Consider the following 15,532-nt stretch of genomic DNA (forward strand, 5'->3'; position numbering starts at 1 on the left):
TTGAACTATTTACGTCCACAGAAGCTTATATTTTCGTTTCTGAAAATGAACGTGTGCGTTATAAAGTCTTATATTTTAAATTCGTAGGTTGCAGAGTCAATAAAAGTCGCAATACGTATAAAATTTCTGCCACCGACTTTACTTTGAGTATATTGGAGCCTTGTACTAAAAAAAAGTGGTTGTCGTACACAGAATGTTATTTACGATGCCAAGGAGATGTCAGATTTGACATTTTTTACGAGCACGGACTTACACGAAGAACGAAAACAGAGAAAATTATTAAAAATATTTATTTATTAGCTCAGTTAGCTGACGAAAAAACGTTTCTCTTAAATTAATAATGATTAATTTAAGAAAAACGGAAAGATAATGATCTTTCTTGAAAATAAAAAAACGAATTCGAGTGAGTGAGAAATCACAAAAACAACTGAATAATTACGTCAAATACACTCTTCTCTTTGACGAAGTTTTCATCTAAAGAAATATATTTGCTTTTATAGGGTAAGAAAAAAGGCTTTTAATTAAATTTTAATGGTATTAATTATTTTGCACGTACAGCGGCGTTCAAGGCTTCCGACAAAATAAAAGTCTTATAGAATCAAATAGAATTATTTATACTTAATAAATTCGGCGTACATAAAATATAGGCTTGAGAAAAAGTTAATTCAACAGCAAATCTAAGATCGTTTTCGGCGATAATAATGTGCTCTCGTTTTAGCAAATAATCATTTAAAACAAACATTTGTTTAACAAACAAACAAACAAACGATGCAATTGTTTTTTCATTCAAGTTTGTTATTTTGATTAGAAAATTCAGGAAATAATTTAGGATGTTCACACATTTTTATTTAATAAACCGATAAGTTCGTCGGTGCAGATTGTAGGAACGTAGTGTTTTAAATAAGCGAATTCTTATCCTCGTCGGCACCCCTATAAACTTGATGAGGGAAGTGTATTTCAACGCATCTGATCATGCAGATCCGTATTTACATTCTTTGGGATCCGAGGCATTAAAGTTGCGAAACATTCTTTAATAAGTTTTTTTGGCCACTAAAATGTGGCAACTGTAAATTGCAGTCAGTGCGGCTGATTTTTTAGATAGGTGTTTGCACAAAAAGTTTAAAAGTAACCAGAAGGACAAACGAACTTCATCAACGTGATTTTGAAGCGTACGGAATTATTGATTATGCATCCATTTCACAAAAATGCTTTTAAAAGACCTGTTGGAGTAAATCGAAATCTGATAACGATTTTAAAATGATATTACGACATTTTTTTTCCGTGAGATCTAACGTAGCAAATCAGGTAATTTAGTAAAAAACTTTTATTGCTAGATTTACTGGCTAAAGTGTGTTTTTGAATTAACACTTAAGTACATAGAAAAAAATTACATGCCTGTAATCAATTCATCACAGCACTCTACTCCTCACAAATTTTTAGTACACCGACAAAATGACGAGTAATGTCGGCGCAAAAACATCACTGAATTAAAATTAAATTTTTTATTGGAAGAGGTGTATTGATGTAACTAGGGGTAACTGAGGGAGATGGCGCACATGGAAATTGTCTGTGTAGAAAAAATAATGCAAGAATCAACGTACGGAGCATATTTATATAATTCTTATCCTACGCTGCTGCAAACGTAGTCACTCCCCAATGAAATTGATCACCATACTAATACAAGAATCAAGAGATAGGATTTCGTTTTTTTTAGCTCGCTTGAAGCTTAATATCTTTTCGCCTGAATTATAATCTCGGATTATACTGTGGAAAAATAAAGCCCTTATTTCGATGTCGCAATCAATTTTTAATCCAAAGAAATAAACCGCCCTAAGATTAAAAAGAAATTTATCAAACAACCAAGCCACAGATTGCTTTCAGACAACCGATTTGCAGAAATAACAATGTTATTGCTTTTTAATACATTTTTGTAAAGATTATAAACAAAAAGTCTGTATGCGTGTTGCAACCTCGAGTTCATTTAGGCACGAGCGGAGCGAGTGCTTAAGAAACGAGTCATGTATTAAATGATCTATTTGTAGTTCACGCACTTTTTGTGTGTATCATTGTTGCCAGTCTTCCAAAAAACCGTTGATTTAATTTACCGGTTCGGCTCAAAAGATTATTATTATCTTCTTTTTAGATACAATTTTTTCCAATTTTATCCAAGCGCAGTGTGTCGGAAAATATTCCAGACAAGGGTGGTGTAAACGCGATCGTAAAGTGTCGTCTCACCTCAACATCTCTGGGAAAGTTTTGTTTGTCTTCTTTGCGTACCTGTTTTAAATCTAGGACTCGCTGCAAGGGTGGTAACAACACGTTTTTTTCACGTAAGTGAATTAACTGAGAACAAACAATGAACGATTCAGGAGAACGAAGTGTTTGGCACGTAAGTTCTGCTCGTCGATATGGAGGATTCTGATTAAGAGCGATTTTTATAAATGTTAGGTATGTCGTGGTCGCGGACTGGGGTATCGGTACTCCGTTTATCGAACAGATGGAGTGCGTGATTTTTTTAATTGCGTTATTTGCTTCTCGTATTAATAACGAGAGAAGAATTTCGGATGGTTGTGAAATGCGCAATACTTGTATTTGTTAGGCCTCAAGCGGTGCTTAAATTTGCCAGACGACGATAGGTTTATCACAGAGTTGGAACAGTTTTCGGAAAAACGAGTTTGTAAATTAGGGTTTTGGGTGTTTCTAAGTTGTCGTGCACGAGGGAGACGTGGAAGTATCCTGAAAACGCGCGAGACAAACGTCAACCGGAAAAGTAGGCAGCGAACATGTAAGAAATATAAACGTTCCGGTTTTTCCGATGGGTCTAAATCTAAAAGATAATTAAAATAAGTTCCATTTGTGTCCCCACGGGGAGTAAAAAAGCACGGATCGGTCCCTATTACCGCTCTCCCGGTGTGGACGTTGAAAAGATGTAGCCTGAATCGCGCCGTTAGGTTCAATTCACTCTCGTGCATCTCGAAGAAAAAGTGTCAGCTTTGTATACAAAGAAATAGTGTTGAAGAATGAGGGGTTGAAGCTCGAACTACGTCGAGACTTTTAACAATAGGGTCAAGTATGGTATTCTGACCGGAAGATCCGTCATTGTGGCAGATATTTCCAGTGATATTTTTGAACAACTATCTGCAGTCAAAGAGATAATTGTGCTTGGCCGGTGGTGCGGATAGAGCTGGATGTTGGCAGCTTAATAAGCGGTTGTTATCGCTATTGTGATAACCGAGCACACATACACATTCGCCGATAACGATAGAGGGTTTGAAACCATTCATCTTTTGTATCACCTATGGATCATATTACAAAATCCCGGACGTAGTGTAAGCCGCAGTGGTAATTAGGCACTAAAGAATGTGAGAAACGGACTTTATGAGTTGCCGGAGGCGGTTGAAGCACGCTTTCTTTAATGAAAACACCCCACCGAAAAAATCTATGCATTTTAAAACACGACTTGACAAATGGGTTTATCATATTATTCTCACCAAATTTATGTATAGAAGTTTGGGAATTTTTAAGCCCGTGATGAGCCGGAAAGGAGCGTTGATTGTTTTAATTCCGACTTATCTCACTTCATCTCTTGCCGCAAATCTCGAATCTGGATACTTTCTTACCACCACCAAATTGGTACACACTTAACGAAGAGGTAATTAAAATAAACCAGGAACTTCAATTGACGTTAGTACAAATTTCATTTCCTAGAGTAAATATCACTTTAAAATTGATTCTAAATGTAACTTAGTTCCCAAACAGATGTTTGTTCCGAGGAATTTTGAATTTAATGTGATTGCAGAACACCAAGTCAATGTTTGTATATAACTCCAGAAGTTAATGAGATTAGCATCAGTTTAGTGGGGAGGCCCGAAGTGAGATTGAGCTGTGATCAAACACACACACAAATAACTCTCGCTGTTATTTTAATACTCTTACGCAACATTTTTCATTCTCTCAAGTTATCACCATTTACGCGTTTACAAAGCCAATGAATATAAAAAATTCAATCATCCCTGCAGCGAATTCCTTCCTCTTTATTAAATTTTTTACCAAATAATTTTCACTTGAATGCGTTCCTAATTGACTCAAACACATAAATAAATACGCACCTAAAAGCTTATTATCTTAAATTACAGGAGAGACCAAATCGCTGAAAAACCTCGCGAAACACTCTCCAAAGAACTCTTTGTCGCGAACCAAATAAATTTGCACTAATTAAAGACAATTATATTCTCCATTCTGGTTTTACTGCCTGTTAAATTGCACCTACTTTGGTTAAGACACTCTTTTCATACCCAAAAAAACAATTAAATACATTCCTTTCTTTCTAACACTGATAACATCGTCCACAAAGTTACATAGTTTTTAATATTTGATTAAATCAACTCCAACATTCGTCTCACGTAATTTTCTGCCCGAACCACCCAATTTATTCAGAAATAAAAGGTGCTGGTAACTTTCTTTCTAAATACAAACGAAAGTTTGAAATTCCTGGACGAAGTGAAGATCTTCAAAATTATTTGCAACGCTCCAATAGAAAATAAACAGATTTTTGAACTGCTAGCCTAACACTAAAGGAAAAAGTTCATTAAATCAGAGAACTTAACAAAGAAACGCCAGAAGAATAGAAGTAAATATTTCCTCCTCTCGATTGTGTTTCTCCATACACGTTTCGAACAACATGGTTCACCCCCATCTCTTCCCTACTGATTTTTTATTGGTTCCTCATGTCTATACATTCTTCGCATTCTCTGTAACGTCTTTCTTCAGCCGTAATTTTCTGTAATTAAATTCGACTGCTCAGACAACAAAAGCCGCAATATGGTGGCTATTGATGTCCAGCCTGCGTTATTTGGACAGTAATAATGGACAGAAAGTTGGAGTAATGAAAAGTCCAGTCTCCAAGACACTACTGATGGGCAACACCAGTAGTCGAAATAATGGGTAAACACTTCCCCTTGCGGCACCGTACACACTCTCAATCGACTGAAAGTTTTAGTGTGCAAACTAAATCATTGTTCCAGAGACGTCAAAACTGTCCAAAAATATTCATTTAAAGAGTAGGAACACGTTCCTCTTAGCTAAATCCAGTGTCAGTGGCCTTATTAAAATATGCAAAAACCTGTATGTCAGGCTGCGTTTTGCGCGACGGTTCCCGTCAAATGTGGTTTTCACGCAGCTGACGCGATCAGTTATTTTGATATTTCCTCTTTATCCGCTTGAGAACACAACCACTGAAAATAAAAATGCACAATGCTGCTCGTTTTTGTCGCCGCCATTTACTCTATCAGCTTACATGTAATTTTTTACTTGGTTTGCTCATTAACAATGTAATTTAATGCACTTTCTGAAACAACAGAAGCTTTGAAAATGAAGTTTTAATGTCTCCGTCTGGATATTTTTAATTCGTTTTTCTGCGTACTTGATTTAGAAAAAGTGCAGACGTTTCCATGTTTATACTTTGGTTTAGAGAGTTTCCTTGTTTCTGATTATTAGTAGCTTGTAGTTGGTCTTGTATTCGTACAAGTACCTTGAGGTTGCATGTACGCTCACCATAAGTACACCGTAGACTTAATATAAGTTAAAGCACTAGCAGCTTTAGTAGTAAAATTAACGTTAAAAGTGCCACAAGTTTACTTGTTTTAATTCGTGTATCGAGTTCAAAGAGGCCTCTGTTCAGTTCTTGATGAGTTTTGTTACCGCTACTTGGAAGATATTGATTGTTGTCGCGATTGCCTGTATCTGATGAAAACAAGAAATGTGTCGTTATTGTCGGAGGCGAGAATAAGTAGATTTACGCCGAATAAATAAATACCGGAACGAGATAAACACGAAACGAGTAAATTTAACTTTTGTAAAAACTCTCAAGCACTTCCAACAGGTGAAGCTTCGGGCGTCGCTTTCTCTGAAATTATTGAATAAATAAACAGGATAGATTTGCTTTATTATTTCTGTTTCTTGCAATGATTCGATTTAAGATTAGAATTTCACTTTCAAGTAAACATTGTTGTTTGAAGAAACAGATCTCTAACATATCAGCTCTTTCATATTATTACCTTTGCGATGGCTCGAGGCACCCTGTTCCTCTGTTGTCAGATAAGCGCCTACGTTTGGTTTTGAAAGCCGATAATTGAATGTAAATGATATAGCTGAACCTGATCACTTTGTGTGGAAACGCGCTACAATGTTCCTTTACACGAGTTAGAAATTTTAGACACAAAATTCCACCATTATTCAATAATTGTGACAACTTATTTGTGATACTTAATGGATTTTTCCCCAGGGTGATAAATTACGTTATCTATAATCATCATCGACACCTCCTTTAAAGTATTTCAACAACAAAACTTCGTTAAAAAGTTTGCCATAATGGAGATGATGCTTCGCGGGACAAAACAGGAATACCAACATCTCTCGAACTTTCGGTACATTTTATCATTTTTCTAATGTGTGCAATCTGGCCGGGTACAGTTATACCCCCCCGACTTGTCACATAAAAAGCTTGACGGTAGCCAAACGCAGAACGGGGCCGTACACGTTCCACTCTATTGAATCTTAAACGAACAGTTAAATTTTAAAGCGGCAAAATCGTATGTTGCAAATTGTCGAGGATATTTACTAGGGAGCATTTTTGGCCTAAATAACACTAATAAAATTTTACGAATATACGAAAAGAGTGGCGAAGAATATGTTTATCTGTTTATTTATAGGATTATAACTCGTGTGTTTAGAGTGACAGCGCTGGCAGTATCCGATCAAATATTAAATCGTCAAAGTTCTAGCACTAAATTTGCGCCGTTAGATTAATAGTGACAGATCGGGGCAATTCAAGTCGATTCCAAGATGCACCCTAGATCTTAAATCTTCTTATGATTATTTGAAATTAGAAGTTTTCGTTTTTGGGTAGTGATAGGTGTGGTGCTTAAACACGATGCATTCTGGTAATCGGCGAAATATATTTTAAGAACGTTTTGAATGTCCTTATTGAGGAAGTTAAAATTATAAATCACTTCGTTTCATTTCGTCGAAAATCCTTTTCCGGCGTTCGTTTTTTGTGAAGGTTGTTGATAAAAGCCTTTTGTGAATTTTGTCCTTGTGTAGGTGAGGGAATGAAAAGTAATGTTGAAGGGGTTGCGAGATTCAGCGTTTGTAAAAATTAGAACGTCTTTGAAACGCTGAGCTGACTACAGTAGGTATAGTGTAGACCTTACTTCATCATTGAGTAGATCACGTAGTAAATGAGATAAAACTGTTATCGATTTCCTGTTCCTTACAATACATTTGAAGAGAGTTCCCGATATTCGCTGGAGGTGATAAACCGCCGGAAGCGTGCGGCCTCACCTTACACATTCATTGACTTGCGCAAGCAGATATCTTTCCTTAGGGTTCTTCTACAGTTTAACCTACTATGCACTTATCGAGTCAACACTTTAAAACTTAAATTAGATGGACGAGACGATATAAAGTCAACGGGACTCTGAATTCGTCCTCCTTTTACATGTTTGTTGTTCGCACCGGACATACGCTTTAGATATACAAAGAGGTTTGCTCAATACGCTTGAAAGGCTTCCGCACTCGACGTCTCGATGTTTGCTTCACCTCACGCCACAGCTTGTCGCCTCAGAACGTAATAAATAACACTCAACATCACTGTTTTATTTAGTTTTCCCCAACTCAAATTAACTAATATTTGCTCCCAACACGTTCCATAAAAGTGCGTTTTCAATACAACGTACGCTGAGTTTAATAACGCAATTAAATGTCGCAAAAGATGACTTGCGATCCAAGCGAGTGATACCCACTTGACTGAGCCACCGCTTGGAGCACGCCGCACCACCTTCACCAAAATTGCGTTGTCCACAAGTTACTTGTTATTCTGCGTTCGTTTTTTCGAATTTGGCGGTAATTGATAATCAGGAGGTGTTGCTCACTTAGCCGCGTCAAATTATGTCGGCTCAGCAGTATTAAATTCGCGATGATTGTTATTGATGTTAATTACGTTGTAAAAATTTTAACGCGAGGATGAGTTGTTCGCGTGCCGTGCATATGTAAACGCGGCAACCTTTTTTGCCTAGAATTTTGTTGCTTATGACATTATTAGAGAGACGTTGTCGAATAATAATTCGGAACATGTTTTAGCACGCAGTTAGGGTTGCGGGAGACAAAGACAAACGCATAATGAGGGAATTAGCGAAAAACCTCCGGAAATAGAAATCATATTCCAGGCTCGTATAGCTTTCAGGATGGGTATTACGAAACGTGTAAACACAAATATTTTACATGCAAGAAGGGCTCCCGTACGGAACACATGTTTATATTCTCTTGGGCGTGAACTAGTGGAATAATAAGTGAGAAAATCAAATAAAAAATGGGGAGTTGGTTGAGACGTCTGGTCAAATCCCGGACCTCCGGCCCCGGTCGATAAATAAAAATAAACACACCGTAAATAAATTTTAAACCGTCAGAAGAATCGGCCGCGTGAGTCACGTACACGACCTGACAGTGATCAAGATTACGTTTTTCTCTACAAGATAATTTCGTAGGCCGTGCTGTTTGGAGGTAGAAACAGAAAGATGTGCTACGTATATGAAAGATAGCTTACGATGTATTGCGATCACGTTTCAGGGGCGGCAAGCCAAAGCCACGGACCGGTCTTCTTGCTCGAGCCTCCTGCTCACCTCACATTTTCCAATACCAGCGGCTCGCAGGTCAGCTGCTCAGCACACGGATCCCCGACGCCCCAAGTGGAGTGGTTGCTACAGGATGGCCAAACTGTCACCGCCGTGCCTGGGCTTAGGTATGTCATTTCTTTTATACACCCGGCGGGATTTGCAACCTTACTAAATAAATCCTCTCATCTATGATATTTACGACAGCAGCGAATGGTGATAGACACAAACTTATATAGTAGAGACATAAAACAAAATTAAAACACCAGGAATAGAATCTTGATTGAAAAAAAAAAAATTCACACCAAGTCGATTTTAAAATCAATTTTTAGCTCAAATTTGACGTTTTCTTAGCAGAAATCGTTAACAAGAAGGAGAAAAATTGTTAAAAGTTATATTTGTGACGTTTCTGAAGGAATCCCTTGAAGCTACAGTCGCCAGAACGTGGAAACTATTGCCAATCGTATCCTTTTCAGAAAAAAGTCTATTGTGACTAGTTTTCACCTTCTGGCGTCTGTTGCTTCCAGGAATTCGTTCAAAAACGCCACACGTGTAGAAGATTCTTGAAACCTACAGGTACGGAAATAACGAGAAAACGTTCAAACGGTAGATATATCTGTATTGAACATTTTGATTGAATACCTAGACTCACTTATATTAAATTTGTAATAATGTGATGATGGATTCCGGTTCTCGCTCATTTTGACTTCAGTTGACCTATACTAGAACCGGCACGTGAGCCAGAAGCTCCATCATATACTTATAATTATATCAACTCGATTCTTTTTTCGAAAAGGAGACGATTAGGTACAGAAATTCCATCTGAAACTTCAGAATTGTAACATCATTTATGAAACGACAATGTAACATTCACGGATGAAATTTTTAATGAATCAGTTTTTGTTTAAAAACAAATATAGACAGCGGAATCTGCCCCGTGTTTTAATTTAAAAGTTGTACATCATTCTCTGTTTTTCATTTATCGGCAAATAATTAAAACATTTCTCCCAGACTTCTCTATGCTGTCAAAAACGTTAATTAAAAACAAAACAAAAAATTCTCTTGATTGCAATACTCTAATTTTGTACCTTCAAAGAGACAATAGAAATTTAATAAAATCATCACGTTTTGCTTTTCAAAAGTACTGTTTGGAAATAAAGGCTTTGATATCAAGCGCCTGTAAATTAAAAGTTCATTATTTTGTTAATTGCCTCAATCGCTTGCCCTTTCCACATTTATATAAAATAAGCTTAACTTAATTTTAATTTTACATGTGTTTAAAAGATATGAACGGATTTTCTTTGTGCACGCCCAAAAATAATTGAGTTTATTTCAACCATAAAGGGAATGATGAAATTGTAAATGTTGAAGAACAAACAATAAAGAAACTCACCACTTTTACAAACGATGTTTATTAACCGAAAAATATATATCGGAGTTTCGTTTCAAGTTTTCAATTAGGACAACGAATTCCCACTTTTTACATATGACTAAACTTCAATTACAGAATTAGAGTTTAACTTTAACACAGCTCGCGTTTGAAATGATCATCACCCTAATTTAAAAGTTATAATTAATATGGACGGAAAATTAGCTAATGCAGCTCCATATGAATTTATTACGTACATTTGACTTCTACGCTCGGCATTTGATCAATAATTTATTTTTATACGACATTTACCATAAAAAAAAAACGTAAGCGGTCAACTTTTACCGCTTACGCGTTTGATATATATAATCCTTGTTTTTTAAATGTCTGATATTTAATTTACGTTTCGCTTTCTTTCGTTGGCGGATGTTAAAAAAGAATGGACCTTAGAACGGAACCTGAGGTATCCCAATTCGAATTTTTTTTTTATTAATTTCGCCTTTTTTGTATTATTAATATACTAATATTGTTATTGTCGCCTTGAATGTAGTACTGCGGTTAGAATTTTTAGGATGTCAGTTTTTTGAACTTAATTTAAAGGAAACACCTTTACTTTCAGGTGTCAGTTTTCGTCCGCCTCAAAGAATTTTCTCACCAGCGCTCGAGCTGCGGAGGCATTTGGTTACTTTCTTTGGTTTACGACATGTACTGTGAATAGCGAAAGGTCTGTGTTGTATATTTAATATGTACTGCTTGGAAGAATTGCGAAAAAATAGTCTCACGTAATTCGGTTTTGTTGTTGCGTATCAATACTAAAGTGAGCGGCAGTTTAGTCGTAAAATATCAGTAATCAAATTTTGATTACAAAGCCGGGGAGTATGGATATTTGAAACATTTTAAAAAATTCCGTCGAGCGAACTGAGCGTGTAGAATGCAATTGTTCGAAACATCGACGAGAGTCGTCGTGAATAAATAATGCGAAGAAGCACCCTTAAAAATAAATTCTTAATGTGGATGTGTGCAGCGGCTTGTTTGGCAATATTTGCATTTTAAAATTTAAGAATCAATGTAGTTGGAGGCAAAAATTTGAAGTATGTTTTGTGGTAATGCGTAATTGATGAAGGTGGATCTGTGGAAGGGCAGCGAGAGTTGAATCGAGCGAAGACGGCGTCTCAGGAGGCCTGGAAGTAAATCGAGCTCCGCTAGAGTATCGAACTTGGAAGGCCTCATCGTCTTAGCGAATTAAGGTCTTATGTTAATTGGTGTCGAAAGGGAAAGGGATAAAGGTAGGCTCTCGGTTCTCGGCGGCTATCATGTCACTCTTCATATCCTATATTCTATTCGGATCTTCCAAAAGGGATTTGTATCACGTCGCATCATATCTTTGGCACTTCACCCGTCGCTGAACTCATTCATTATTCCATTTTCTAAAGAGTTAAAAAAGCCTCCATTCAACGGAGAAAATGTCATTAAAACTGAACTACCGCAAACACGACATAATAAACACAAAAATTCCAGCCGCATCCAACTAACATTCTTTAAAATTTTCACACTCGACGTCATTCCGTTCCCATTTAAAGGATCATTAAATCGCGGGCTCAACTTTTCAAGAATCTGAGTCTTCGGCCGTTCGGTCATAACTATGATTGACAAGTATAATGGATTTTGTTACGGGCAAAACTTAATTAGTGTATGGGTCGGACGAGTTGCAGCCAGCTTTCAATTACTTGAAACAGCCGCTGCGAATTTGCGTGACCTGCCCGAATGCAAATGTCAACTCTGTGCTGAATTCGTTTCTATCTTTGTAATGATCGATACTGGATACATGTGACACAACGAGCCGTATAAATAATGGACTCTGGCAGGTCTATTATAAATGTATGGGACCGACCCGGAAACCGGAATAAGCTCCAGTAGACAGATCGAGAATTCAAAGATTGATGTTTCTAACGGATCAGCTAAATCTAGTTTTATTTCGCTTTTTCCGTTACGTTAAACAACTTTATGTATAAGTAAATTACAACAGGCAGATATTCACCTCAGCTAGCGACTCGCTAATAACAATCTAACCTAAAGCACTTTTTTAAAAAAACATCCCACCGATACTGCGCCAATCGATCAAAACAAAATAATAAACTTACTTTAACGATACCGTAGTGGTTGTGATTTTTCTAATGAAAGGTTACAAAAAGTTGTAAAAATAACGTAATATAGGAGTACAAAAGCCACCGACATTACCAACAACGGGGAAATAAATTTGTCGCGTTTGGTAAAGGTCAATATTGTCATCACATAGCTCAAATTTATGGCTGTGGTGAACGTGCTTCAATTTATCTAAACGGATTAAAAGATGATCAATCAGAAACTTATCAACTATTTCCAAAATCATTGAGTGTGTTACTTTAATAAAACTGTTTATTAAAGCGAGTGTCGTGACATCCTACTACACGGCGCAGCAGGGTATAAATTACCCCACAAATTCCGAAACAAAAACTTCTGTTAATTAATCATCAGTCATAGTTTCACATATTGCTTCAAAATGTTAAATGCATCCCATTAAAGTTTCAGAATGAAACACCGTCTGTCCATTTAGCCTATTATAAAATAATTCTAGAACGTCTATTCGCTACTATCCGTTTACTCTGGAAACGAAGGTATGTATATAGGACGTGTGATTGACATTACGCCGCTTTCAGACACTACTCTGCTCGATCATGCATTCAAATAGATAAGGACGTAAAATATACAACGAAAAAGCAAGTCCTTGTTTCCCTAGGATAATTCGCTTTTCCAATTTCATTTTCCCTTCGCGTTACTGAAACATACGTGGATGCATTTTTGGGATTTTTTCCAGCGATTTCCCACACAAATTGCATGATTTGATAAAAAATTTCATGTTTATCTCATACGTCGAATGTAATTGGATTGCGCCAGCTTCCAATATTTCTATATGTTTATGGAACTTGGCGACAGAAACTTCATGGATATGTAAAAATTCACTCATTCTTGTTTGCGTTCGAACCAATTTGACTTGTGCTTTGAAGTCTTTTTAGTAATTTTCATAAACAGGAACACAACTTAACAAAAGCAATTGGAAAAATCAAAAACTGTTAGTCGGGTCAGCAGATATCGAAAAAATATGGACTCAAAACGGAAACGATAAAACACACACCCACACGCCTGAGAACAAAACATCTGTCGGTTTTTGAATTTTTGCGTTTTGCTTTATCATCATTGTATTTAAATGACCGTGAATGCAAGGCAAAATTATCAGATCCGGTTTTAATCTGGGTATTACACATCATTATTGGTATTTATGGTAAACATCGATTTTTTTAAGCTGGAGCTTTTATTGCCATTTAGTACATGGAATTGTAGGATTGTAATCACTGCAAAAAGGATTTATGATTTATATGAATGGCGCCACTGCAACATGAAATAATTCTTGCGTTTATTTGCAAAATTATTTTTAATATTCATGGGGATGATTAATGACGTGTCTGTGCTAATGCAGCATCAATTTGTCAGACTCTATACAATAATTACTGCCTTGTTTTGGTTTCAGAGAAGATCTTTTGTTTCAAGAACAAATGAAAACTCCAATTATAACATATATAATTATATTCAGTTTATAACATATGTATAAATAAAATGTTATGAGTACATGCTTAACTTCGATTGTTTATGTCGAAAGAAAGAAATTTGAAGTATTTCAATGCTTGCTTAGTTTACGATAGGTATTACTTTGAAATGTTTTTCCTGTTTACGACGCAAAGTATGAAATAAAATCGCATCTTGTAGTTTTAGCCTCAATTTTTAAGTATTTTACAGTCACTTTGTGCGTTCTTAAAAATATCATTTTCTGACACTGATTTCATTATTAGCACAGAAAGTTTGTTGTTTTCGTGAAAACTACGAACTCACTGCTCGGTTAGGAGCATTATACAAAAGTAATTATGATCTGTTTGTTTAGGGTTTGGACTGGACAGGTGAAAAGTAGTCCTTTTGTGTAATATAAACTTTATCTAAATGATTTTGCAAACATCAGCGGAAACAACTAGGTTTCAATTTTATTATTACAGTTAAAACAATATGTGTAAGTTAACCACTAAAGGAAATAATTATCTTACAATAGACGAATTATTAAACAGATCGAGTAATTATGTCATGATTCACGATAAATAAAATATCAGAGTTCTTCAAAAACGCCACAATTCTGACAAGGGATCCTTCTTAAATATTTAGTATAAAGTTAATAATGAAAAACCCATTATAATGTAAATATTGTATAATTGGACAGTGGAAATAAAAGCTCATAATGGACACTTTGAATACGGAGTTATAAGTAAATGAAGAAATAATTATACAAATTTTAGTAAAATCGTGCATAATTTCGTTCTACGTCGTCGTACATATTTAATACAGTCGTGAGCTTCTGCCGCTCTGACGCTCCTAAAAGTAAATTGAATACACAGTAATCCGAAATGTAAAAGAACGTCAAGAGTTGAAACTTTTCCATAAAAAGTGTTTTCGATGCGACGGATCAATGTAAAATGAAGAATAATCTATCGTCAGTTGGGGATATAATCTTGCGACGTCCTTTGCAGTATCCGGCGACGTTTTGATGATGCTAAAAAGTGAGTGATCTTGAAAACTCAAATGCATGAGTGAAGATACGGCGCAGTTCTTTGTCCTTTTCCTCTTTTGCAATTTTGTTGATATATTGAGCTGCCGTCTTCTAAAACGAATTACTCCACAAAAGTAATGGTTCCAATCACCAAGTTTCACACATTCGAACACATCAGGCCTCCTGTAAAAAATCGTATTTTGGCGGTATTCAATTGACGAGGTTTAAAGAAATAAAAGAATTTCTATTGAATCGACCTGCCTTTCAATGTTACGTCGTCTCTTGAGCGGCGTTGATCTATTATTAACTTCCATGTAATGATTTTCTCGAATAGATATCCGGCTTAATGCAAATAAGAATGAGTAATGAAAACTGGGTTAAATATTAATATAATGATATACCCTTTATCTCCCTCGAGTCTAACAACGGGGCGTGAGTTTTGTAGCCGTAAAGTGGCATCAATTACGTGGTAACAATGCATCGATTCCCGCATCGCATAAATCCTAAATAAAAGAATCCATAGATCAACGTCGGATCTGTAAACTCAGTCTAGGCTGAAAAGAACGTTTTCCGTTCCGTTATTCAAATAACTTTGCGAACGACCACTGCTAGAGCTTATCGGCGCGAGAGTGGCGTTATCCTGGTTCCTAGCCTATTGTGTCTTTGATTATGTTGCTCGATTACTAAATTAAAGACCTCCACACATTAGGGCGCCACTGACATACGACCGAAATCTTCGACAACGATCGCCGCTGCAAATTTGATCTTTTCGCAACCCCAGAGAGAAAGATTCTTTTGAAATTTAACATTCATAAAGTATGCGACAGTCCGGATCAACCATGAATAATTTTTTTTTTGTCGTGAACA

The 15,532-nt window shown here is 36.3% G+C and overlaps 1 protein-coding gene across 1 annotated transcript in view; it reads left to right on the forward strand.

Moving 5' to 3' along the window:
- Dscam3 (Down syndrome cell adhesion molecule 3) overlaps positions 1-15,532 on the forward strand; it is an 89,468-nt gene that overhangs the window by 36,908 nt on the left and 37,028 nt on the right. The window contains exon 4 of the mRNA XM_064072717.1: positions 8,626-8,797. Coding sequence (XP_063928787.1) covers positions 8,626-8,797 — 172 coding nt within the window. The remainder of the gene's footprint in view (positions 1-8,625; positions 8,798-15,532) is intronic.

The sequence above is a fragment of the Zophobas morio genome, unplaced genomic scaffold, assembly GCF_036711695.1.
Source record: "Zophobas morio isolate AGI-343-1 ecotype UQ-CSIRO unplaced genomic scaffold, CSIRO_AGI_Zmor_V1 ptg000044l, whole genome shotgun sequence".
Classification (NCBI taxonomy): domain Eukaryota; kingdom Metazoa; phylum Arthropoda; class Insecta; order Coleoptera; family Tenebrionidae; genus Zophobas; species Zophobas morio.